This window comes from Haemaphysalis longicornis, unplaced genomic scaffold (genome assembly GCF_048455015.1).
Source record: "Haemaphysalis longicornis isolate Haplotype H1 unplaced genomic scaffold, Haemaphysalis longicornis Haplotype H1 scaffold_7, whole genome shotgun sequence".
In the NCBI taxonomy this organism is placed as follows: Eukaryota; Metazoa; Arthropoda; class Arachnida; order Ixodida; family Ixodidae; genus Haemaphysalis; species Haemaphysalis longicornis.
In genome coordinates, this window is record NW_027526422.1 from 157,371,814 (window position 1) to 157,397,631 (window position 25,818).

At 45.6% G+C, this 25,818-nt stretch overlaps 1 protein-coding gene across 1 annotated transcript; it reads right to left on the reverse strand.

The window, feature by feature from the left end:
- Positions 1-10,314: 10,314 nt before the first annotated feature.
- LOC144145372 (uncharacterized) lies at positions 10,315-25,286 on the reverse strand. Its single transcript, XM_077676955.1, has 2 exons — positions 25,156-25,286; positions 10,315-10,598 (listed from the first exon to the last, which is right to left on the reverse strand). Exons 1-2 carry the CDS (start codon positions 25,281-25,283, stop codon positions 10,346-10,348), a joined length of 381 nt encoding a protein of 126 aa, XP_077533081.1. The 5' UTR covers positions 25,284-25,286; the 3' UTR covers positions 10,315-10,345.
- Between the last annotated feature and the right edge of the window lie 532 nt (positions 25,287-25,818).

The following is a 25,818-nucleotide window of genomic DNA, read 5'->3' on the forward strand; positions in this document are numbered from 1 at the left end:
TTGGAGCGAAAGCTGCATCACTCTGTAAAGTAGCATAGCATTTATTCCTCCTACTTAGAGCGCACTTCATCAGCTGCCCCTAGCGTGGTCTGTACGCCGTGCTCCCGAGTAGTTGAATGCACAGGAAGAGCACTTGCGCAGCTTAACGTTCTCTGACACGCTCACCGCCGGCTTCGGGGATTTGATTACCCGATATGCCGGCTGTGCGTTACTGATTTCATCGTCGGCGGCCCCTTTAAGATATGCCGATGTGGTCGTCGCCACAAGTTCAAGTGCAAAAACAGAAAACGCCTCGTTCCATCTGTGTTTCTATGTGATCTTGCAAGCTCAGCGAGGTCAAGCCGGTGTCTCGTGTGGCTGCGCAGTGAAAGCGACTAGTCCCTCGTTTGTTCCAGACGGCAGCGCGTGAGGGCGTGCCGAGAAGAGAATCGATTAAAGAGTAAGCGCGCGTGCCGTAAAAGGAGGCCCCGACTCCATTCAAGGGTACTACGCGTGCGTTCTACCACGGCGACTACGTCAAGCACCGTGTGTAATTTTCGCTGATGAAATTCGGTGAGCGTACTCTGTGCGCTCTCGGCACAAAAACCGAGCTTTCTCTCGATGAACTTGGTTTAACATTGGTTTGTCCTCACTAGATGTGTCAGCATCACTTAAAATGACAGTGAAAAAACCGAAATCACCTACGCGGCGCACCACATTGTGCCTACGTTTACGTTCTCTTTTTGCGCGCTGAACGGTTCCGCCTGATTTTAGCACTAGCACATTTGACGCCATTGCAGGTACAGCCCAGCTGAAGCCACTCGCAGTAACGAGACCGCTGAGCAGACGCGCACTTTGTCGTCGCTTGTTTCATACATTTTTGGAGTTGTGAGTCGTTAATACATCCCATAGGGTACACTTTCTTGATGTAATGAAAGTATGTTTCATAGCTTCAAAAATTACTCCTGATCTTGCCTTGCCGTTACCCAAAATGTTCGCTGATGGAGCACTTAACACACGCCTTTGATTCAGGCTATATCAGTTCGTTTTAAAGGCCTATCTCTGACCCCTTAAAGGCCAACTGCACTCAAATTTCACCTCGGCCAAATTTACTTTCGACGTACAGTTGGTACTACCAAACAAACTGCGACATGACTTGAACCCCGTAAAATACGTGGTTAATTTTTTAGAAGCGTTTCATATAGATTAGCAGCAGGCGACGCTCCACCTGCCGGTGGATCGCGCAAACAGACATGAAGAGGAAGTGACACTGTGGCCGGCCCTGCGCTTTTCCTTACGGCCAGCCAGTAGAACCGGTCGAGCTCCGCTCGGCTGGCATCTACTGCTCTCCTAGAGCGGCGGCAAGGGCTGGGCGTTGCGCCCAGGTTTGCTCCGGCCAGCCGGCTGCACTTCAGCTGCGCTTCAGCCTGGCCGTAATGGTCGCGCTCGTCTCAATTCCGGTTGCAAAATCTCCGTTTTTTGATGGACGTTGGCGCCGCAGTTACGAGTATTTGAACTGTCGTATTTTGTGTCTTAAAGTATTTTTAGTCTCAGTATAGGAAAATAAACTTTTCGAGAGTTCTAAATTTCTTGTGCAGTTGGGCTTTAATACAATAACCAGTACAAACAGAGATCTACTAATCATACCAATATTGTAGAAACTTTGTAATCATCATTGCGGCACCGATGCGAATATCATCATCGGTGCCCGTAATCTCTCGTGAGCAGCTCTAGCTCGAGCTGCTTCATCTTTCTCCATCCGCCATCTTGTAAATAGAACACCATCGCATCATCGGGACGTCGCGGCTATTGGTCTCTCCTTTTATTCTATATTTTGGTGCCGAAACCCGGGACACTTTTCCTCGGAAAAAGAAACGACAAGATAAAAGATGAATATTTGTCATAAGCAGGAAAACAATGCCCGAAACTGAAGATAGAGATACTGACATTTTCCAGAGACATCCTAAGATTGCCCCTACGCGAACACGACGCATTCTAGAGACAGCAGTAGACGGCAGACATCATCCGAAGGAAAAAAAAGGCATCTGGCAGCAGTCGAACCTCGACACTACAGAGACTGAGAAAGGACCGGCAGCATTCCAGACACTGTTTTCAGGGCGCAGTGGAAAAACCCGAAGAGCTTACATCAGGGTACAAGACCGTTCAAGACGGGCTTCGAATTTCGACATGGCTAAGTGGACTGCGCCGACAGACTCGGCGCTTGCTCAGAAAACGGCCACACCGAGTGTTTCGCCGTCGGACTGCCACACTGTATCGAACTGGAATGAACATATGTCCTCAACGGACACGGACTGACAAGAGATTCTTTGTGGCCGGGGAAGAGAGGCCTTAGACCAGGGAGGGAGCGACCGAGCGGTCGGAAGGTTTAATTGCGACTCTCGTCCTCAGTGGCTAAAGAATCCCACAAATATTTTTATAACATATGTTTTGTGCGGGAAAGTTCCGTGTTTTTTTTTTCAGACCATAATTTTTGTGTGAAAGATTTCCGCTGAAGAAAGTACGTGTTATTCTACAGAACGTTTTCGGAATAGGTGATACTAAAATTGTGCTCGAAACATGCAACGCGTCACCCAGGTTATCTGCATATCACAGACGACTCAAATTAATTTCTCGATTTCCTCATGGCACAACTAGTAATATAATAAGTATTTTTTTACATCAGTGACAAAAGGTTGATACTTTTCAAAGAAGGACCACCAGGAAACACTTCATTGAATTCGGAGACAAGATTGCTGAATGCTGGTAGCATTACCACTCGACATCTTATTGCGGAAAGTTCCGGGGCTCGAACAGTTTTTCCCCTGCTCTCCAGAACACACCAGTGTAAGCCACCATATTTCCCTTTGAACTTCCCAAAGATTTCCTCTTTGTTGGCGTGTTTAGAGGTTCCAGCATTGAGTTGTACGAACTAGTGGCGGATTTTTATTGCGCCAAGTAGCTATTCTTGAAAAGCCTTGAGTGTGTTGAGTTCTAAAAAGAAGGACGTAGTTATGTCTTTAAGGGAAATTCCGGAATACGGGGCCACCGTGTCTGAGGGCTGGCTATAACTCTCTCACATTTTTCGAAAAATTAGACAACTGAGTGAATTGGCGTCTGAATGTGGAATACGGCTACAGCAAAATGCTAACTGAGAGTCATTGCCTGTACCAAGCCTATCTTTGGGTGCGGCTAACTGAGGCTCTGCCAAAGGCTAATTGAGTAATTTGAGCGTTCTACTTGCCACAACATAGAAGTGCGCTCATGCAAATAGCGTTAAAGTGGATTAACAGAGCAATTGGTCAAACTTCTGAGTCATGGTAGGAGAGAATAAGAAGACATGGCGCCATCGGAAAAGGTTCAAGAGGTGCTAATGAGAAGACTCAATCGCGTGATCATGCGACATCTTTTGAAGTGTCGGTGCTCTCTCTGCAGAAATTCACTCTGAAGCGTCTACCTCAGCGGCAGCTCAGAATCGTGGTCGCTAACGAAAGCACGCCTAAAAAACGCTAGAAGAGAAAACTAAAATTTCACACGGCGAACGAAAACGCACGGACCACCTGGATATAACACCACCAGCAGACGACCAACACCAACAGTTACGATGCGAATAATACACTCCAGACAAAAATCCCCCCCACTCTTGATACACTTTCGCCCGCCCAGGTGGCTCAGTGGCTAAGGCGTTGTGCATCTGAGCACGTGGACTCGTGTTTGATTCCCGGCCGGGGCGGCCGCTTTTCTGATGGAGGCGAAACGCCAAAGTGCCGTGTTTGCAGATTTTGGCCCACGTTAAAGATCCCCAGGTGGTCAAACTGAACCCGGAGCACTCCACTACAGCGCGCCTAATTGCCTGCGTTGCGTCGACGTGTTATACCATGCCAAAAGAAGATGCCATATTAACGACAGGCCTTCGATTATTCATCCGAGCCCTATAACTTAAAACAAAATTTCATGCTATCGTATTCCCTCATGTAAACAGTTTAGTTTTTAAATTTGTAGGCTGACTCAAATTTAACGTTTGAAAATGAAGCGACGTCTGAAAGTATGAAAGTGTGAATGTTGCATGAGGCGTTAGAGTTCATTATATGCTTGCGGAAAGAGTATCCTAGATTTTTTTGTGATTGAATATAATCTGCAACCACATAATTTGCCTGACAATCAGGATTTACAGGTATTTTATGCCAGGTTGCAAAGAAGGCGCCCATCGCTTTTTAAATCCGTATTGACTGTTAATATCTCTTTTGACAACAGTTAGATAATCGCAATGTTTGATATTATTCTTCAGCCCCCAACCATCCTATTCAATATCATCTGGTTGGAAGGTATACTGGAAAATCACCCTATATGCAGGAAGCACCGAGGTTGAACGAGAGGCTTCCAATGAACGTTGAATAAAGCCTATGTTATATGCAGTCCACCAGCGCAAGTCATTCGAAAGAAGTATTCGTCCTCACCTTATAATTTTATTTTTGGCTGAACCAGGTTTTCTCCTTTCGATGTGCCTTGTCTAAGGAATCACTTCTGAAATAGGAGCACGACTGCTTGAAGAACAGCCAGCTCTCCTCCTTCGTGTTATATAGCTTTACCTTCCTTGCACAATGCGGATAAAAGTTTGATCACGATACAAAACATTAGCATTATTACCATAAACTGCATGCGCTATGTAACCCTTCGATTAAAAGCAGTGCCCACAATGTCTACAAAAGCGTATAATTAGAGTTTATTGTAGACATACCTAAATTGTTTTAACGAAAAAAAAACAAAATTAGTTTTTTCTTGTCGATTATGAACAGATCGAAAGTTGATGTCCACACGCCGATGTCTCCGGTGTTGACGTGGGAGGCTACATCTTCATGTCACAGGACTAGTAAGTGCTATGTCATGTTCAGGGTTGATTTTCTGAGAGTATGTAATACCGTCGAGAGCAATTACAGCAGAAAAATGCGCGCTCGAGAATATATATATATATATGTGTGCGTGTGTGTGTGTGTGTTTGTGTGTGTGTGTGTGTGTGTGTGTATTCCTAGGTTTTTAAGTGCTGCGGCCGAAATCACCCAAAAAGAAATTCCACGAAGTGACCAAGTGCATTTGAAGACGCGTACCACCGCAACACCAAAAGTGCATTTGCAATGAAATGATGATTAGTCCACGAGTAATAAAATAATGAAGGTAAAACGATGACTTTTAAAGTATGTTTAGAATTTGTGCAGTACGTCTGGCAAGAGTGTGCGTCAAAAAAGTACTTTAATGCGCGCGTTATCGAGCTGATTGCAGCTACATATCAAAAGTATAATCACTTTTTTAAGACGGTGAAGGTATTTGTTACCACAGCAACAATTCATTGATCGCTGTGAACAGCGAATATATGAGCATTCATATAAATTGGCAAGCCTCTGTTTTCTGACGCAACCAGGCTGCTTTCAAAGAGATAGGTTGCGCAGGGGCTGCGTGCAAAATAAATTTTCTTTATTGTCCAACAATTCAGGGCCCGCCATGAAAATGTTCAAAGATACTTTCGAGTTGTTCAAACAACATATGCGTTTGGCATGCCCGGGAAATGCGTAAAGCTAGATTATCAGAAAAATCAATACGCGACGCTCCATAATTCAGGTTCCTGGATCACTGGTACACTCTGTTCTAAGTATACTAGCTCCTTGCGTAAACAGTAGATGCGTTTTTTACACATCTTGCAAATTTCGTAGAAACTAGGGCATTCAAAAAACATATTACAGAGGCTCCACAAAGCCGATTGCAGGCTAACCAATACAATGTTTTGAGTGCGCAAAGCATTCGATTCTGAAGATTTGTAGCCGTAGAACTTATCATTCTGATTTTCATTTGACACGAAACGAACTCCTCCGATCTTCTTAAAAGGCCTGCTTCGAGGCATTTCTAGTTGCAACTAAAAAAATCTGTAACGAATTCACTGATTGCAAAGCTCCAGGGGGAACATTTCAGTTAAATCTTCCATGGTTTGGAAAACTCGCACAGCGGATTGATCAAAACAAAGCTTAAAAAGCGATTTCCCCTATAAATTGACTGCCTGCCGTTGTTGATGTTTCAAATCAATTTAAAATAACCTATGGCGTTATATGGGCATTGATACAATGAAGCGCGCTTAGACGCGTTGTAACAGACAGTCGCTCTGTCAACTTGCGAACATATTTGTGTCATTTTATTATTCAGGAAAATAATAAAGTTTATAAAGTCCACTCGAGGCTCCAAAAGTTTTACTGTTGTAAAGTAGTGCTGAAGATCCCATCTAAGGTGCAATAGCCTAGACAGTTTGTAGCTGCTCACGGAAGCCTCTGGTCGCTTTGACTTTGTAGACATATTTTCTCATCCCATGTCTGGCTATCAGCAAGGTCCCCAAGCGTTTCTGCAAAAATCAAATAAGAACACCTCGACTTGTTGAAGCACGACATCCATTGAACAGCCCAGTGTTACCATCTCCATGATCGCTCAGCGTCTTTTAAGGTGCCACTATTCTGAGACGTGCTCCAGCGACTTACCAGTAGTTCGATCATCCGTCCTATATTTGCCAAAGATCGGAGGCACCGACGCGTTTCTCTGCGTTTGCGTGGTACCGTGCGTCTGTGCTGTTGTCTTCGTCTCAAATCCCCTGGTTTCTCTGGTTGCGTACAATGTGAAGACCCCACGTTGAAGCGAATGCCTTGCCGTAGCAAGAGAGCCGAAATGCCACGTCTGGTAGGTGTGATACTTTTATACGTCACAGTAGTGGCGGAGTCTTGCAGACGTAGCCCAAAATATCAACACAAGGTTTCTTAATGACACTAGGCAAGACAAAACCAAGAGTACCGCAGCTCTACCAAAAGAACTGTACATACCGGCGGCGGCAGCGTAGAACACGGTGCCAGCTCGTGGGGAGCGTGTGAGGTTGAGGATCATAAGGTGTTTTGGTCGCCTATAATAAAAAGATCTACTACAAATTCTTAATAACGCCCTTGCAGCTTTCAAAAGCTTTCTCGAGTATCAAACCATTGCTGCTTTGAATGAAAGGGGCAGTTTCTCCCAGCTACTAATAGTCGCGTTTTTCTTTTCAAACTTGCACGGGCAATGCATTGCGGCGGGATGCTCCAACTCATTTGTGCGCCTTCTAGGTATTTTGTGCTTTGGAATATGCAGCGTCCGAACACATAAAGAATCTTATCCTACATATTCAATGTCAACATCGACAGAACGAGTATGTTTTTAAATTGTTTGTACCAGTTATTTCATTATGGCTCCATCTACGAACATCGAGCAGCAGGTTTTTAATGCTTCAATCAGTTGTGCTACAGCACACTACATCAAACCAGGCCATTAAGCAATGGCTCGCCATTCTGTCCTGACCAAAATGCAGTAAGGGCGCGTCTGCAGAACATACTGTTGCGTACTGATTGTTGTAGGCGTAAACCCTTGAGCGATGACAGGCGGGAAGAACCTGTTTATTTGGTGAAGCGGATGGTGGAATGCAGGGACCAGGCAGACCGGTCGTTTGGAATGCGGCTAAGAAAAATGGCAGACAAATGCAAACATGCGAGCGCAGGGGCTGCATCCCTAACGCCCTCGACTTCAGGCTATATCGCTGTCCATCGCAAAAAGCTCATGTGTGTTCTAAGTATGTGGCAAAATAGAAACTATCTCTCGCTCTCTCTAAAGTATGTATTAGAAACAAAAGTTCTGCAAAGATCTTAAAAGTGTGTGGAGAAGCAAAGTGCTACCACTGTTCTTCCTATGCTCTAGCTTTTTTGTAGTTACTCCGTCAGAGATTTCGAAAAATACACGTTTTGAAACGAGCCATCGAACGCTCTGGACGCCTGTCGTAGTCTGAAAAACGGGCTGACTGGGTGTTCCGAAAATGCAATTTTTCTTTAGTGGTTTTTATCGTACAATTCCCGCAAGAAGGAAATTGTACGAGGTTAAAAACCTTGACAAGGGGCGATACGCGCGGCAAAAAGGCGATTGTACCGGTGTCTTTTGGACAATGCTGTAAAGACATAATTACAGATGTTCCTAGGACGGCATGAATGTATTTATTTCTAGCAACCCTAAAATACACTCAACTACGAACAGCATCATCGTTCAACATTGCACAAACAATAAAACTACGTGGCCAAAATGTCAGTTCAATAAAAAAGCACCTCGTTACCAAACCGGCAATATATTTTCCCTCCAGAAAAAATTTTGTACTCATTTATATTATGACTTTGCCTCAGGTGAAAGAATAGCGGCACTGAACTAACAAATCTACGAACCTTCGGAAATAGCCATAAGTGCTTATCTTTTTATAGCTGCGAACTTTCTCATTCACAAGAAAATGTTCACTTATAGCTGCTCTTCTAGATGTGAGAACAATATCCACCACAAGTAGGTTTTGATAGCCTATACTACGAGTTTAAGGAAAACCCCACACTAAAAGCACCATCGGCGTATATTACGTCATTACATCACAAAATTAATTGGGAAGTGAGGAAGTGTTTATGACTACATGCATTGCGGAAGAGGTAAATCTCGGGAAAATAAAAATATGCGAGTGACCTTTACCGCTTTCTCCTCCTTCTCTAGTGCGGTTCGTTGCGCGAAAAACCATGTGCACATGTTGTCACTTTATTTCAGTATCGCGGAGATACGAGGAATATAAGTATTGACAAAATTGCCGGCTTCTAAGCGACATCATAGATAAAACGATGGTAAAAATGACTTTTTCAAACACTTTACTTCAACTGATTCTCTGGAGTTATTCCAACATGAGCTCAAGCGGCATCTAGTACCATCAGGACAAAACTGCCGCTAGGGGCCAAGTGGTAGGTTAGAAGAAGTTACATACAATGAGCGCCCTACGATCAATCTCGGCGTTTCTGGCTAGTCATATTTAATTATAACAATAGAGAGCCCCAGGAATGTTGTTTAACTCTATAGGACGACGGGGCAAGCAGTACGATACTACGGGAATAGAAGCAAGAACACAAATGAAAAACACAATACAATAGCACAGGAAACACTCGCAAGCAACAAAATGGAGATCTACTGATGTATCTACGTTACGAATCAAAGCAGGGGAATAAATGCAGGTGGTGCTTAAATTTACTGGAACTAACATACACGAATACGCCCTAAATTTTCTTACTTTATTTAGCGGACAAATACAGATCGATTGATTGATTGATTGATTGATTGATTGATTGATTGATTGATTAATTGATTGTTTGATTGATTGATTGATTGATTGATTGATTGATTGATTGATTGATTGATTGATTGATTGATTGATTGATTGATTGATTGATTGATTGATTGATTGATTGATTGAGCATGAGGTTTAACATGCCGACGCTACACAGGCGATGAGGCGCGCCCTAGTGGAGGGCTCCGGACTAATTTTGTCCACGTGGAGATCTTTAACGTGTGCTGAAATAATCTCGTACACATGGGCGTTTTCGCTGTTGGCCGCCTTTATAAAAGCGGCCGCCACGGCCGGGAAGCGATCCTGCATCCTCGGGGTAAGGCGCGCAAGGCCTTAGCCACCGAGCCACCGCGGCGGGTAGTCGGTATACCAAACCATGTTTCCACCTCAGCTCTATAGAGCTCAATTTTAACACGAAAGTATTTCATGCCGGGGTACCCAAAACCTCCCCGACGTCATATTTGCCACGGAAATGACTTCACCATAAAAAGTTGTAGGATTCGAGCACAAGATCGGTCTGGCAGCGACGGAAAGTGAGATACACACTGGCAACTGCTTTATACGTTTTACCTCGTAACCCAGTGTGTTTCCAAGTCAATTGATTCCAGAGAAATACACCGGATAAATGCAAGTGCGATATACATTAAAAGTAACGGCAGGCGCTTTATTTGGAATGAATAGTAACAATGGAGAACTTTGTCTCACAAGGGTGCGTGATTTTGAAAGTTCTAGACTACGAATAAACCAGTATATTCACAATACAGACGCAAATAGTTTATTATAGCATGATCATTCAACTTGGTGGCGCTTGAATGGGGATAAAATTAGCAGGCAATGTGCAAGCTAGGTTTTCAATAACTTTTTTGAGTAGACTGCCAAGACATATTGAACAAGCCGCTCGGTTTTCGTGAGGCCTTTTTTAAAGATAATGTCAACAAGACGACAAGCTCAGTACAGTACTTGAATTCAGAGCTTCCCTTTGGGAAGCTATACCCTTCGGTGAAGGCAACTTCTATACAAGTGGAAGAGTCTGTGGCTGCTATCACGTTTGTGCACTAGGAGGAACTTTCTTTCGCACCAATTACTATAGAAACAAAGCCATTTAGAGGACGACTTTACGAATCTTCGGGGATAGATTGTGTACCATCGCTTTTTTGTTTTTGTGGTTTGATTGATAACTCAAATGTGGCGTCTAAAACAGCGGCTGGAGCTAACAAAATGCGCGAACTGCTCAATTACTGCGCCCACTACAGCGGTTCCGTATCCAGCCAGTAGGAGGTAGAACAGGCCGCTGACATCCTCTACTCGCAGCGTGTGGAAACTGAAAGACTGCCCGGCATCAAGTGGGCCCGACTCGCTCTTGTGCTTGGCACGCTCGACGAAATTCTTGTGGAACCTCTCTGGAAGGCCGGACTCGATTATCCAGCGGGTGCTGAGAAAGAAAAACACGGAAGTGCGTTAGGCTCACAAACTAAACGCTCGCGATTCAGTAAGAGACAATATATATCCACCTGATGCAGTTGAAATAAAAGGTATTGAGCGTGTAATCCTAACAATGTCAAGTGCGTGGAAGCACAAAGACGACTGGTACAAACTGCTCCACAGGGAATGACGGGTATTCAATTTGTTGCGATACACTGCTGATTTGTACTTATCAAGTATCTTTTGGTAGGACCAACAGCCTCATTACCCAAATCGTCGACACGACAGCCTTTCTAAGATTTTCCCTATCTCAAAGCATCCTGGGCGAGTTTCTTACACATTAGTGCAACATATGTGACTAAATGTATGCATTGTTATTCTGGTATCTTTATATAACTACTACGGAAGGTTTAGTGAATTGCTGCTGGTAATGCCATCAGTGAAAACCTTGACTACACAGTTGACTGTTGGGGTCGCAAGGATGCCAAGTCAGAGAAGCATAGGGTACCCTGTTTACATTCCTAGTCAACGACGGGGCACGTTTGCGCCTTGTTGGACTCCCTCCGCTCGCTGCTGTGGCCCTCGTGGGCTAATTGTAAAACACGGTACACCTCCCGCTTTTTAAGCTTGCTGTCGTAGCTGCTCACCAAGTGGAAACTGCGCGCTGAACGCTAAGCTGGAATTTTTCTGCGCGAAACGAAGTTCAACTCCTTCATCTACTATATCTGGTTATTATCGGACATTCCTTCTGTATGAGATGCGTTTTTCTCCGTTAACTAGAAAAGTAAAACCGTTTCAAAGCAAACGACAAAATGCAGCTCCACTAGTGGTGCAAGGGAGCAGAAACATCAGAACTGGCGGCGCCACGCACTTCGTCGTAGGCCCAGCCGTTGCACCTAACATGGATGTCCGAAGTTGCCGCTCAAAGGCCTCCGTAACTGCCCAGCCCGGTTCGTTTTGTCCCCAGGCTTTCATATCCCTCTCTCAGTGGACCGCGCTAGCGCACGCTAAAACCGGCAGCATCCGGCTTTGCGAATACGGCGTGAGTTTACAAAGCGCAGAGCACGCGAGAGATCACGCCACAAACGCTGTGCAGAGTGTTCTCTAAGGTAGAGTTGGAAGATGCCGGGCCCTCGTTACGAGGCGCAGGCTCAAGTGCGCTCGGTAGTTTAACAGCAGAGCTGTTTACGTCGATACAAATCCGTTCGGCGCAGGCAGGAACACCCGCGCAAATGTGAGCACGTGCCTTGCGGCGACGGCCATTCGTTCCCGGCGTAAAGCGGTACGACTTTCGCGAGTGGCTTTAGCAAAAAAACAAAAACTCGAGTGCGCGTGAGCGTGTGCTTCCGGGCGACCACTCTGCGTCATCCAGGCTTGCGCGTGCCCACATGCCAATTGAAATCTCCCCCCCTTCATCGTCTTCATCATGTAGCGACCAGCACGCCATAGGTCCACCGTGCCGAAGACGATGATGCCGAATCTGTCAAGCCATCCCTTCACAATGCACACGTGGAGACGGCCACCGGACCAGCTGCCGAAGAGGTGAAGGGCTACCGACACCAGGACTCGCTGTAAGACGGCACAGCGCTATATGCGGCTGTGCCGTTGGAAGACGACGACAAAAGGGATGACAACCATTGCTACTGAATGAAACACTGAACATACTTTACTGGCGTTTGCTTTACAGGGCCGTCCAAAACGGCTTTACACTGCAGGAAACCGCTGTTCTCTCTCTCCTAGGATGCGCTTTGAGTGGAGGGATGAGCTAGCTCGAACCCAGCTGTGTGGTGCTCCAGTCTTGCACCACTATGCACTCTGCGACCGTTTATTTTAAACAACAGTGTTTTATGCTCGGGTACACCAAGATCCCATCAGCGTCATATCCGTCTCGGAGGTGACATCGCCACAAAAAGTTATATTAACGCGGCTCCGCCCAGATTAGAGCCAAGAATTCTCCCGCCGCAACGGGAGTACACGGAGCTATGCCCACTGCGGTATGAACTAAAGCGCCAGTAGGCCTATGAACTCGCCTTACGTTTTCCCACTACCTCATTCATTCGTTCAGATGGTGCTGTCGCCTAACAGAAGCGAAGCGAAGTAGTTCATGATGACGCTATTGAGCGGCGGCAGTTGGCGCCAAAATGCCAGCGTCTTCGTGTACACAGGACGCGGGTGAATTGAGGCACCCTGCCACCTACGGCTTTCGGTTTCGGTTTCGGTTCGGTTTCGTTCGCACGTTTTTCAAAGTAGTGTGATTTCACTCGGATTTACGCTATGTTCCGGCGCGTACAATCCAGTTTAGAACGTCCATGCTTCTAACGGTGCCATACCGACGTCATATACCGGTGCCACACCGACGTCTAACGTTCCAGGTGCTGGCATGCTGGCTCCCCGTCAGCACTGCCCCATCCCTGGATCTACAGCCGCTGACTGGACCCTGCGACTTCGAAAGCCCTTACCTCGTCGAAGCGGAGCAGCCAGAACCCCCAAATCTGGCTCGCACTGGTACCTTCGCCTGGCAACCGCCGTCGTCAACAACGTCACAAGTCACGAGGCCCGAGCGCTGCGCATATAATCTGTGCGACATCATCTCCAACTCGGGGCACGACATCGTCAGTCGCACCATGTTCACCCTTCTAACGTTCCAGGTTAGTTACCTCAACCGTGCTAAAGAATATCGCTCTAGTAATCGCTGTGTTATTGCGGTGTCGTGCCCCATCGCCCTGTACTTCCCATGTATCGATTGTGCCTGTTCTCGCATGCTCATGCAAAGCCTACTGAGCCAGCTCTTGTTGCTACTCAGTGGAGACGTAGAGCTTAACCCCGGCCCCACTAAGGAAATCGCAGCTATTTTAAACACAATCAAAGAGCTTCAGGACCAACAGACTGCCTTCCGCGAAGAATTCCAAAAACTAAAAGAAGCCCATGAAACGCAGGAAGGTTTAATTTCAACACTATCTTGCAGGGTGTCTAAGCTAGAGGCCTTTCACGAACTTCCTGACGCCGCACCCATCACTGTGGAATCGGGCATTCTAAAACAAGACATCGCAGCTCTCAAGGTTGCAAGTGTAGATGTGAGCAACCGATTGCGCAGAAACAATTTGCTCTTCCTTGGAATCGACGATAACGACAAGGAAACGTGGAAAGACGCGGAAGATAAAGTTTTGGTGTTCTGCAAAGAAAAACTGTCTTTTGAAATATTTCCAAACAGTATCGAGAGAGCACATCGCATCGGAACACCTTCCCCTGAAAAAAAGCGGCCCATAATAGTTAAATTTATGAACTTTAAGACCAAAGAAGAAATTCTGTCTTGCGGCCCCAAACTGAAAAACACAAACTTTGCGATAAGAGAGGACTTCGCCTCTCCCACGCGTCTTGCTCGTTCAAAGCTTCTCAAATTTATCAGGCCTGCGCAATGTGCATTTAAACTTCGTCTTGACAAACTGCAGGTTGGCAAAAAATGCTATTATTACGATGCCGCCTCCAACTCCGTCCTAGAATGTACGAGACCACTTGATAATGTAGCAGAAATCAACGATTCAACCACTCAACCTATCGAAAACAGTAAATGACTTGATTCTCCCCGCGTCAACCCTAACGACACCCCTCGGCATTTGTCCTACCTGAAATTTAGCATTGCATTCACTAATATACGCAGTCTAATACCAAAGCGCGACCATCTAGACAGTTTCATATGTGACACAAATGCAGACATAGTCATCCTAACCGAAACGTGGCTGCATGATGACATTCTTGACCTCGAAATCTTTCCGCTTAATCCAAACTTCACTCTGTATCGCCGAGACCGAATCGGTCGTAGAGGGGGAGGGATTCTGACCGCTGTAAAAAACACCATAGACTCATCCCTTATATGTCACGACGACACAATCGAACTAACCTGGGTACAAATTCATTCGCACGGAGTAAAATCCATTATCGGGGTATCCTACAGACCACCTGACTGTGAACCGACTTTTTGCGACCTACTCAGCCACTCCCTAACCGCTATCTCTAAGACGTATCCCGATGCTCCTATCTTCCTTTTTGGAGACTTTAATTTCCCTCTCATTAATTGGCCTCAGCTCTCCACTCCTATAAGATCCCCATCGAACGAAGCTAACCATTTTGTCAAGCTGGCACTCGATTTCAACCTTCAACAAGTAATAACCTGTCCGACTAGAGGTAATAATACGCTAGATTTGCTGTTGACAACGCGCCCCGACGACGTTACAAGCGTGACGTCATTACCCGGTTTGAGTGACCACGCTTTACTCCATATTAACATAGCTCTACCATTAGGAAAGAAACTCCCAACAAAAAAAGTAATAACGGATTATAAAAAAGGGAACTATAATGCCATTAACGATGAGCTTGCCCGTTTTTACGGCGACTTTTATGACTCATATTTAGCCCGCTCCGTGAACGCTAATTGGGAGTTGTACAAAAACAAACTTCTTGAAGTACAGAAAAAATTCATCCCAACTCTAACCGTAACCAGCGACTCGAACAATCAGTGGTTCAGTAGGCTTCTGAAATCCATTCTAAACCGGAAAAAACGCCTCTACAGACTAGCGAATCAAAAACACAACCCGGCCACATGGGATAAATACCACACGTGTGCCAAACAGTACATTACAGCACTTACCGAAGCTAAACATAAATTTTTTTCTTCTAATCTACTATCAATTCTTAAAACAAATCCTAACAAATTTTGGCGCATTCTATCACCCAAGTCTAGATACGAACAACTTCAACTAACAAGTGCCGATGGTGAACCCATACACAGCAATCAATGTGCAACCGTCCTTAACAATTATTTTACCTCCGTGTTTACCGCTAGCTCTGATACCATCCCACAACTAGAACCACCTTCATGTGAGAGCTTCCCTGATATACTGATCAGCCCTGAGGGAATAACCACCTTAATTCGTAACCTGAAGCTGTCATCGTCGGCAGGCTGGGACAAGATTAACAGCAAACTGTTAAAAAACACCGAATACTTCTCTACCTTAATCCTCTGTTTATTATTTACCCAGTCATTGCAATCAGGCGTCGTACCAGACGACTGGAAGATTGCCCAGATTGTGCCTATCTTCAAAGCTGGCAACCGATCACTACCAACCAACTACCGCCCCATTTCCCTAACGAGTATTCCTTCCAAGCTGCTTGAGCATATCATAACTTCTAATCTAATGGCTCACCTCGAATCTGTTAATTATTTTTACCCGCACCAGCACGGCTTTCGCAAACACTACTCATGTGAAACACAGCTTGCAGAATTCACCCACGACTTACTACAACAAATGGACAATAACCTTCAAGTAGACGCTGTCTTTTTAGACTTCTCAAAAGCCTTCGACCGTGTTAGCCATATTCATTTACTCGCAAAACTATCTGCCTTAAACATCCCTTGTAACTTACTCTCATGGATCGAACACTTTCTGAAAGGACGCACACAATATACCTGTGCTAATCATCACGAGTCCGACCTAACCAACGTAACATCCGGCGTTCCGCAGGGGGCGAGTCTATCGCCTCTACTTTTCTTAATTTATATAAATGATTTGCCCTTAAACATCACATCGAAACTCCGACTTTTTGCAGACGATTGCGTTTTGTACTCAACTATTGCCGCCACTAACGATCATAATACCCTGCAAACTGATTTAGACTATATCTCTCTCTGGTGCAACCAATGGCACATGCCATTAAACTTAACAAAGTGCAAATCACTGTCATTCACACGGAAACATGTCACATCTCAACACACCTATCATATCAACTCTGTTCCAATCAGCTCAGTCCTTTCTTACAAATACCTCGGCGTGCACTTGACCTCATCGCTAAGTTGGGCAACGCATATCGATACCATTTGCTCCGAAGCCTCTCGCACGCTCGGGTACCTTCGGCGCAATCTAAAACTTGCTTCTCCTGAAATTAAAAAACTAGCTTACCTAACCTTCGTACGACCGAAATTGGAATACGCCTCAGCCATCTGGCATCCATCACAAACATATCTAACCCTTCAGATTGAAGCAATTCAAAACCGTGCCGCTCGCTTTATCTCCTCGAAGTATTCCAGCCATATCAGTGTCACCGCGCTCAAGCTATCTCTCTCCCTCCCAACTCTTCATTCACGCCGCGTCATCGCCCGCTTATGCCTCATCCACAAATTCTTTCACTGGCCACAATCTAGGCACTCTTTACTGAGGCCACCTTTCAGAATTTCCTCCCGTTTAAATCACAGTCGTCCAATAGCCCCCATTACCGGCAGTACATCAGCATTTAGTTCATCCTTTTTTCCTAACGCTGTATCACTATGGAACACGTTGCCCGACGACATCGTCACATTCACTGATAATAAACGTTTTAGAGATAAACTAGAAGAAAATATTATCACCCAAGAATAACCTTCCAGTTCTACTGCTGTAACACAAATTTTGTATAATATGTATTGTTGAACTTAATCAGTGTTTGCTTCTTCTACCTATTGTTAACTCAGTAAAATTATGTCACACTTATTTTGCGATGTTCCTAACTTAGCCAATGCTTTGAACTCTGGTGCTTTAGAACTTTTGTGTTTTTGCGTGTTTTTGTGTTTTTACCAATATCTTGGTTCATTTGTATTTCTGTAAACAATGTTTCACGACCCTCCCCTTATGTAATGCCTTCGGGCCTTTAAGGGTATAATAAATGAAATAAATGAAATATAAATGACGATGTTCAACTCTCATGGATGCACAAGAAACATTCAAATGCTCCCCTGAAGGCACATTTCACTTTTCTGTTTTACCGATTTCTATGAAAAAGGAATCAACCACGTTTTTTCTCTTTTCTTTTTGAGAGCCCCTCACATGGCGCAACCCCAAGGACAAGCGTGGACGACGCCGGGCGCTCCTCACGAGACGCACCATAACGTGCTCTCGGTATTTTATTCGTTCTGTATTTTTCTTTTCCTCTTATGCTACCTTGGCATCAATAATAAAAAAAACATATCTTCACTAACGGTCACAAAAAAATAGGCTAACCATTCCCCTATGCCTCCTTTGGCGTTGTAGGCTGCCGGCATTTCTTTCTGTATTTACTAACGAGCCCCTCATTTCCAAATCATATAATCCTGCGAAAGCTTAGCGAGGGCCTCAGTTCCGGCAGCCTTGATGCTAAGGTAGTATAAGAGGGTTTCCCACCAGTCACCCGCTCATGACAGGCTGTAGACGTTCAAGGCACGCCCCGGGGTTCGAAAAGAAGGTCCCCTTCTCCCTGTATTAAAGAAACATGACAAACACACGTCATTCGGTACTTTTAAATATCTCGGAAACAGCCGAATAGCACTGGCAATGACGACTGCAACCTTGATATATGTCCTTACTGAGTCCCTCGTCCCGCCTGTTCTGCTATATATATATAAATATATATCTATCTATATATATATATATATATATATATATATATATATATATAACGTACGTAGAGACAAAGACACAAGGGAGCAACATTAAAAAGATAACAGTTTACTGACGTTTCAGGCAGAGGAATTCCTTTCTTCAGAGCACTGAAAAGGTTGGTTTCGAGGTTATATGTCTTGTTATTCGTTTTTTCCCCTCTTCCACTTCTCTCATTTTTTTCGCTGCCCAGCAACAATTATACCATTGTACAAACTCTCCTATCCCTTGCCATGCTTTCGCCCTTGCTACCTTCTCTCTCTCTCTCTCTCTCTCTCTCTCTCTCTCGATTTATTTTTATATATATATAACCTTGAAACCAGCTGTCTCTGTACTCTGAAGAAAGGAAGGCGTCTTCCTTAAACGCCAGTAAACTTTTATCTTTTTCATGTTTTTCTCGTGTGTCTCTGTCTCCACTTACCCCACATTCTCGCGCTCTATCCTGTTTTTATGATTCCAGACTGTATGTATATGCATATATATATATATATAGAATAAGGGTTCGTAGTCAAGAAAACCTCGGAAAGCAAAGGGAGGAATGCGGTAGGTCATAGAAACAGGTGAATTTTTTGAGTAAGAAAGAAAGTAGTGAAAAAATGCCCGCTGGGTGGGATCCAGACCCACGCCCTCCAGAATACCGGTCTGGTGCGATGACCGCTACGCTACCGGCGGGGCTGTTTCCCCCTCCCCCCAGTTTAATGCGTATTTATGTTTAGGTAGCTTTGCTTCCTGTACTTGGGGGTGGTAGCCGCCGCCCCTCGGACTACTCGGGGTGAAGGGGACCTTCTCTTTAACACCCGGGACGTGATTCGAGCGGCTACAACATGTCGAGAGTGGTCGACCAGCGTTGAACCCTCTTAAGCGCCCTTTGGCACCACGACTGCCAGAACAGAGGCCCTCGCTATGCATGGTGCGAATCAAAAATGGGAAATGAGGGGCTCGGTGAATTAAGAAAGAACAAGGGTTGGCAGTCAAGAAAACCTCGGAAAGCAAAGAGGAGGTTGTGGTGGGTCATAGAAACAGACGAAGAATTTTTTGACAAAAAAAATTTAGAAAAAATGCCCGCCCAGTGAGATCGTATATATATATATATATATATATATATATATATATATATATATATATATATATATATATATATATATATATATATATTATAGACGGTTAGATAGATATACATATAGATATAGGATAAATTGCCACAACAGAGGCCCTCGCTATGCATATAGCGAATCATAATAGTCTGCATAGTGAGTGAACGAGAGCTGGTCATACAGAACATGGATTGCTCGTGCCATTGCTGCTCGTCTGCCTTGTTATAGGTGGGATGCAGGCACGTCGGATTGGAGGCACTCTGGTGCATTGTCGAATGGGCCCAGGAATGTGTGTCTTCTCGCGTTGCTGTTGTTGGGTCCAATACCCTAGTCGGCGGAGGGTCGCTCTTCGCCTGGTGGTGAGTTGAAGGTATGTGAATTGGGAATTCGAAGAGCTTATTAGATTTCTCAGCACGCACTGTGGACGCCCAGTTTCAGTAACTTTTTTGTCGCCGTTTCGGGGAAAAATCCTGCTGCGGTTTTGTAGGCTTGCCGTATAACGCTGTTCAGTTTGTTTTCTTCGGAGGGTTTTATGGCTAGGTACGGAGCACTGTATGCAGTCCGGCTGACAAACATGGCTTGGATTATGCGCAGAGTATCTGATTCCTGGAGGTCAAATCTTCGGGGCGAGACTCGACGGATGAGGTGAATTAATTGTGACAGAGTGCTTTTGAGTGGTAGGATTGTTTGTGCACCCAAGCCGTCTTTTGCAATATTGATCCCCAAAATTCTGAGGTTGGAGACGCTAGGAATGGGTGGATTATTGATGCTGAGATCAGGATCCGGTGTAGAGTTGGTGGGCTATTTAGGTGTTTGTTTGCGCATTGTAAGCAGAGCGGATTTTTGGGTGCACATTCCTACCCCGGCATTGCAGGTATTGTGCTTTTTGGATGGCACTTTGGAGGGCGTCTTGTTGTTCCTCTATGTAGCCCATTGTAGCCCGTAGTGTGATATCATCGGCGTATAAGGCGTGTCGTAAGTAGGGGATAGTTGCCAACAAAGGAGGTAGCTCTTTCATGCCGATGTTGAACAGCAGTGTAGACATCACTGCGCCTTGTTGGCTTACATTAGGTATAGTTCGGAAAGTATCGGAACGGAGGTGCCAGATTCTCACTGTAGCAGTGCGATTGGGTAGGATAGAGGCAATGTAGTCGTAGAGACGTTAGGCGCAGTTAGTGAAAGCGGGACCTTTAATGCCTGGAGCTAGGATCCAGAATTTGTGGTGATTTGTAAGACGCACGGCGCCGATCAACATACGTCTGATAAAAAAAACTGCTGGAGATTTTGGCGTCGTGCTGTACCAAACATAGAACATGCACTACACAAGCGCTAAGCAATAAAGCCTGTCTGACATTTTCTACTACTTTGTTCTCGCAAAGAGCAGGAGAGCATGCTTGTTTTTAACTGAAATATAGCTTCATTCTACGTAAAAACAGTTGTTGTCAAAATTTGTTCATTCCCAAACACGGTAGTTTAACCTCGTGACACTAAGGTCGTATGTATAGAATGTTGGAATGGGTTCGAACCCACTTTGCAGGTGGACAACATTTAGCAATTTGGGAAGAATTGTGGAGAGGAGCGACTGTACAATACTGTACGCCCGTGGTGTACGTCACCATAGCACAAAATACGACCCATCAAGCAGCGAACACCTTTATATCGGAAGCGGAAGAAGGAACACCACTAATAAATTAATCGGGCGCTACGCGAAGCCGCAGTGTAATGTAGAATTTTACGTACGTGCGTCATTGATAAATTAAACATAATGGCGAATAGAAGAAATCATCTAACTGCTTGGCAGCGTAGATAGGACAAAGCTAATATTAGAGTTTTGGCTGGAAGGCAAACCCTGGTTTTCTATCAGCACGAGTACAAGAGCGAAAGCGATAAACCCATGTCCTAGCATTTTGGGCAAGGCAAAATTGACAGAACATCTTCCTACACCCACAGCTTGTTTGGGGACACAAAATGGCTGTTTTAACACCGGAGCTGTTTAAACTTTAGTTCCATGGAACCTTGCCGGGCGCCACTCAAAAATCAGCGCATTCAAGTAGAGGGTTGGAAAACGCTAGGGAAAGAGGTGTGAGGGGAAATAGGGAGCAATTCCGCAAGTTGGGTTAGTTGGTGCATGATTGAAAACTTCAAAGTGATAAAATAACGGGGAACCAGAGGAGCGACACACACAAGTAGAGGTGATGCAGCTAGCCGGCGACCAGGTGTGGGGAAGGCGCGTCAGGGAGCACATTTTCGGTTGCGGAGGCGCGCGTCAGCGATTGGCTGCGAAAAGTGATGGGATGAGGTCTGACGTGTAGGTATTCTCCTAGTTAAGAGCGATGTCGTGCGCTCGGCAGCATGCGTGTCCGATGTACCGGTAAGATGGTTCCTCCCACCCCATCACAACGATATGCTTTTTTATAGTCGGACTGATGCTACAGCTCGTATTGCAGACCACCACTAGCGGTGTTTCCTACGTTTTCGCATCTCATTTATTTATTTATTTACAAATACTGCTGTCTCAACGAGAGACATAGCAGGAGTGGAAAAGTTACATAAAATACACATATACGACAGATACAAGTAATAAAGACTGTAAAATGTACACGTGTACACGTCTGCGAAGTTGCAGAATTTTTTTAAAGCTATGCTTGCTAGCTCTACCCTCCCATGATTTTGTCATGGTGTGTGTCACAAGAAACTCCCAACTATGCTAAATAAAAGCTAATGGTACCACCAGGGATACAACGTGGGCCCGAAGTGAAGTGTAGCGAGAGCCCGTTGTCTTGGCGACTGAGCTAGGCCGACACGTGGAGACGCTGAGACAGACCCTGGTTTTGATTTAGAGGCTGGGGAGTCGCACGCGCTTTTGGAGGCGACACATGAAACAAGAATGACGGGGGGGGGGGGCAGTAAGAGAGATAAAGGAGCCCCGCATACGGCCCTCCTTCTCATCCTTCAATAGACGCCCCACCGGCAAGAGCCGGCAGTGGCGGCCAATCAGAGTGCTTTATTGCCGAAGACAGTTTTGTTTTATTTCGCTCCTTGTTTCTATCCCCTCTCCCATCCAGTTAATGGCGAAAGAAGTCTTCGAGACTCACCCACCAACGCCAACACGTGGACACGGGTAGGGAGACGCTGGTTTTGAATAAGCGGATAGAGAGGGAAGGGCGCTTTTTAGAACCGATACAAGAAACAAGAGAGCGGGGTAGGCATTGAGAGAGATGGCGCAGAAACATCGCGTGCCGCGCTCCTCCTCACCCTTCGAAAGACACTGCTTTCCATTTTCTTTCTGCCGATGCGCGGCCGTGCTGCAGGAGCCACGTCCGCCGCTCTAGACTGGCAGCGGCCGGCGCTGCTGCGTTCGGGACGACGCTCCCGCGAATCACAGGTAACGGCTAGCGGAATTTCAGGTTTCAATATTTGTACAGCCACTTGTGCGAATTCAAGTGACGTCGCATGAACAATTGTTGTGGGTGTCGTTTGCAGATTCGCTTTCCAACCACCTTCATAGACTGTATTAAGCCAATTTTTGACCGAAAGTGTTTTATGCCGAGGTACACACACCTCACCGACGTCATATCTGTCACGAAATGACATCACCAGAAAAAGTTCATCGGCGAAGCGGAGTTAGGTTTCGAGCCCACGACCACTCTGGCCGCACCGGGAGGTGCGAAACGCTCTACTGACACAGCCTTGAAGTGGTTCCCGGGTAGCCGCACAAACGCGCCCTATGTCCTTCCCTCCAACTTATCCATTCAGATGGTGCTGCCGTCTATGAGAGGTGAAGCGAAGTAGTGCGTCATGACACTAATGAGTGCTGATAGTTGGCGCCTCGATATGGCAGTGTGTAGCAGCGGAAGCTGCTGTGTTTACCCGTCCGCCGCTATGAGAAACGCCGCTGAGCTTCTGGAACGCCGCCGCCGCGTTTCACAAGGTGAGCTCATGGCAACGCAAGCGCATGGCATGCACGCCACGTAGCAGGACCAATGTGTTTGCACCTTTGCCTAAGTGACCCGCCAGCAGGTCGTAACTCGCCAAGCACACCCACAAGACTGCTGCCGAACAGCAAAGCATGCTCCTTTCGCTGTAGCGTAGTGTGACTTCACCAAACAATTCGCTGACAACTCGTTCGGTTTCATTCGCACGGTTTGCGAGCGCCTGCGTTTCAACCGTATTTACGCAATGATCCGGTGCGTGTAATCGAGTGTCTAATATTGATGCGTCTAACGGTGCCATACCGGCGAAATATAAATAGCGATGTGCACATTCATATTGATGCACAATAAATATTCAAATGGCTCCTGTGAAGGCCCATTTCATTTTCGTGTTTTACCGATTCCAACGCAAGAAGTTTCAACCATATTTTTTATATTTCATGTACCGTTTGTTACACTGCCAAAACGTGGTTTTTCAGGGCTGCAAGAAGAACCTCTGTGCAGAAGATGTAATCGTTAATAATGACAGTCGTTGTCTAATTTCGGCCTTAAAATTTATGCCTTTCGTGGCAATTGATTACAATAGTAATGTTAATCTACTAAACCTCCACACTTCACAATGAAGATCGGTTACAATGCTTGAATTCCAGACATTAGTTTTCATCCTTGCTTATCTTCACACCTCGCACAAAGTGTTTCTTGGTGTGGTAAAAAACCTTGCCGCCACCTTTTTCAATTAGTTAACAAATAATTGTTATCAAATATCCGCATAGGCGAGGGTCTTAGCCATTTTACGGTAGCTATCATACCCAATAGAACAGCCCTAGTTTCAGAGCCTTGCCTGTTGTACCATGGTTCGGCAAGGAGTACATTGCTTCCTACAACTCCTGGAACACTTGTCTTCAAGCTCAAATTCAGGTTTTGGTAAATTTTAATGTCGCCGTTGTTTTTCAGGACCACCGATCACACGCTAGCCACACGAGCATGAGGCAGCAACAGCATCCCTCATGGCATCGGCAAAAAAGGCAAAAACAGGAATACTAGTCACAAATGTCTTACTATTTATGACTTTGAATGCATGTAATCCTGCTTTTGATTCCTATCTTGATTCCTATCTCAGTAGTGCAAAAAAAACAATTTTGTTAGTTTGCACGCCATTATCCTCGCCGGTTTGTGCGCGTTTTGTGTAATAGTAAAGACATATTTATTCAAGAAAAGTTTCATTCGGTTTTTGGTCAAGATTTCTGTGGCAGCCGCTTTATTGAGAGCGAAAGCTCCGCTCTTCCTGACCCAGACTGAGTGATTGCCTGGTTCATTGTGGTGCCCATCTGACCTTCAAGATAAGTCAATATAGAGCCAGCCCATCGTACAATTACTGAGCTCAGGCGGGTAGTTGCTCGTTTCTGCACGACGAAGGGCTCGAGAGGAAAATAGTTGAGGTAAGGGCTCGTTTGATCATAAAATGATAGAAGTAGGCACTGTTTGCATCTATGTTCTAGAGTTCCTGTATATAGCTTTCCTAGAGGATCAGAGTTACAGTGAACTAGAATGCAGCAGAGGTGCGCGTCCTTATGCCATTTTGGGTTCCAAAGTCGTCCCGGAAAGCCTCCAGTGACGAATGAAGGAGCCGCCGCTGAACTGCCGCGCCAGTGGCAGCGGCGTGGAGAATTCGGTGCATGCGCGCGGCAGCAAATTCTAAGCAGCGAGGCTGCGGGGGTACGTCGCTGCCTATCAGGTGAGCGGCCACTGCGACCACTACCGCCGCCGCTAACTTGAGCAGAACTGACTGAAAGGGGGTCTGGAGGGGAACACTGCAAGCGGTCTTTCGTTTTGTTGGGTTGAACTCACAGCATGTTGAAATCGCACACTAAACTCTGGCTCTACGGGATATACGGGAACTCTACCAAGTTCGTGCGTGTTCTGCCAACTTTCCCAAGCAGAGCTTGTTTTGTCTTGCGGTGCAATTGCGTGCGCGTTCACTGCTGGCCGTCGGCGGAAAACAAAGACGGTTTACAAATTTGGCTTAAGTACGTCAACCCCTTAAAATATTATTCACAATGCCTGCTTGTAACAGGTTCGCTTCAGTACGGTCCGCTTACCGCACGTGAAGCTCTCGACGGAGGCTCGCAGGCAGGCCTGTGTTCACCCACATGCCCATGGTGAAGTTCTTCACAAGCTCTCTGGCCATGTAGAAATGTCCCTTTGGTGGTTCCTTGTACAAATGCATGAGTGCATTGTAGAATAGCGCTTCGTCAAGAAACATCACCTGCAAGGTTTCGCCAACGCACATAATTAGGTTTGCTTATTGCGGGAATGGTGAGAAATCCATACCTACGAGAGCACTGCTACGTCTTCATAAAGACAACATACCACTTGCTCCACTTTTAAGATATGTTTTCGCAAAATTCAGGTCATGTAATTTTCAAGCACTCGAACATCAATTTCGGCCGTAATCGGTACCCTCTGTCTCCGTTGCTTGTTCCTACTGTGTTTGTCCGTGTGAGCGCGTGAAATAGAGTTCTCAAGGAAAGGTTTTACCCCAAAAATATGGTTGTGTGAGGTGTCTTTCTAAACAAGTCCTCAGCTAACCGTCCGACCACTGAACATCACAATAATTGTCCACAGAAAAAGTGTGCCCAAACCCCTGATAAGGGAGAACTTACTATAGGTCGGAATGCACAATTGCTGCATTTTTGCTATTATAAAACGGGCAAGCTTGACAAGCAACCCAAGCAGCACTTAACCTAATAAAATGGGGCTAA

Excerpts from the sequence above, each read along its gene's own strand:
- LOC144145372 (XM_077676955.1), bottom strand. The coding sequence starts at position 25,283 with ATGCATTTGTACAAGGAACCACCAAAGGGACATTTCTACATGGCCAGA. Across the intron at positions 10,599-25,155 it reads CGTCGAGAGCTTCACGTGCG|CACCCGCTGGATAATCGAGT; the intron begins GTAAGCGGACCG and ends TTTCTTTCTCAG.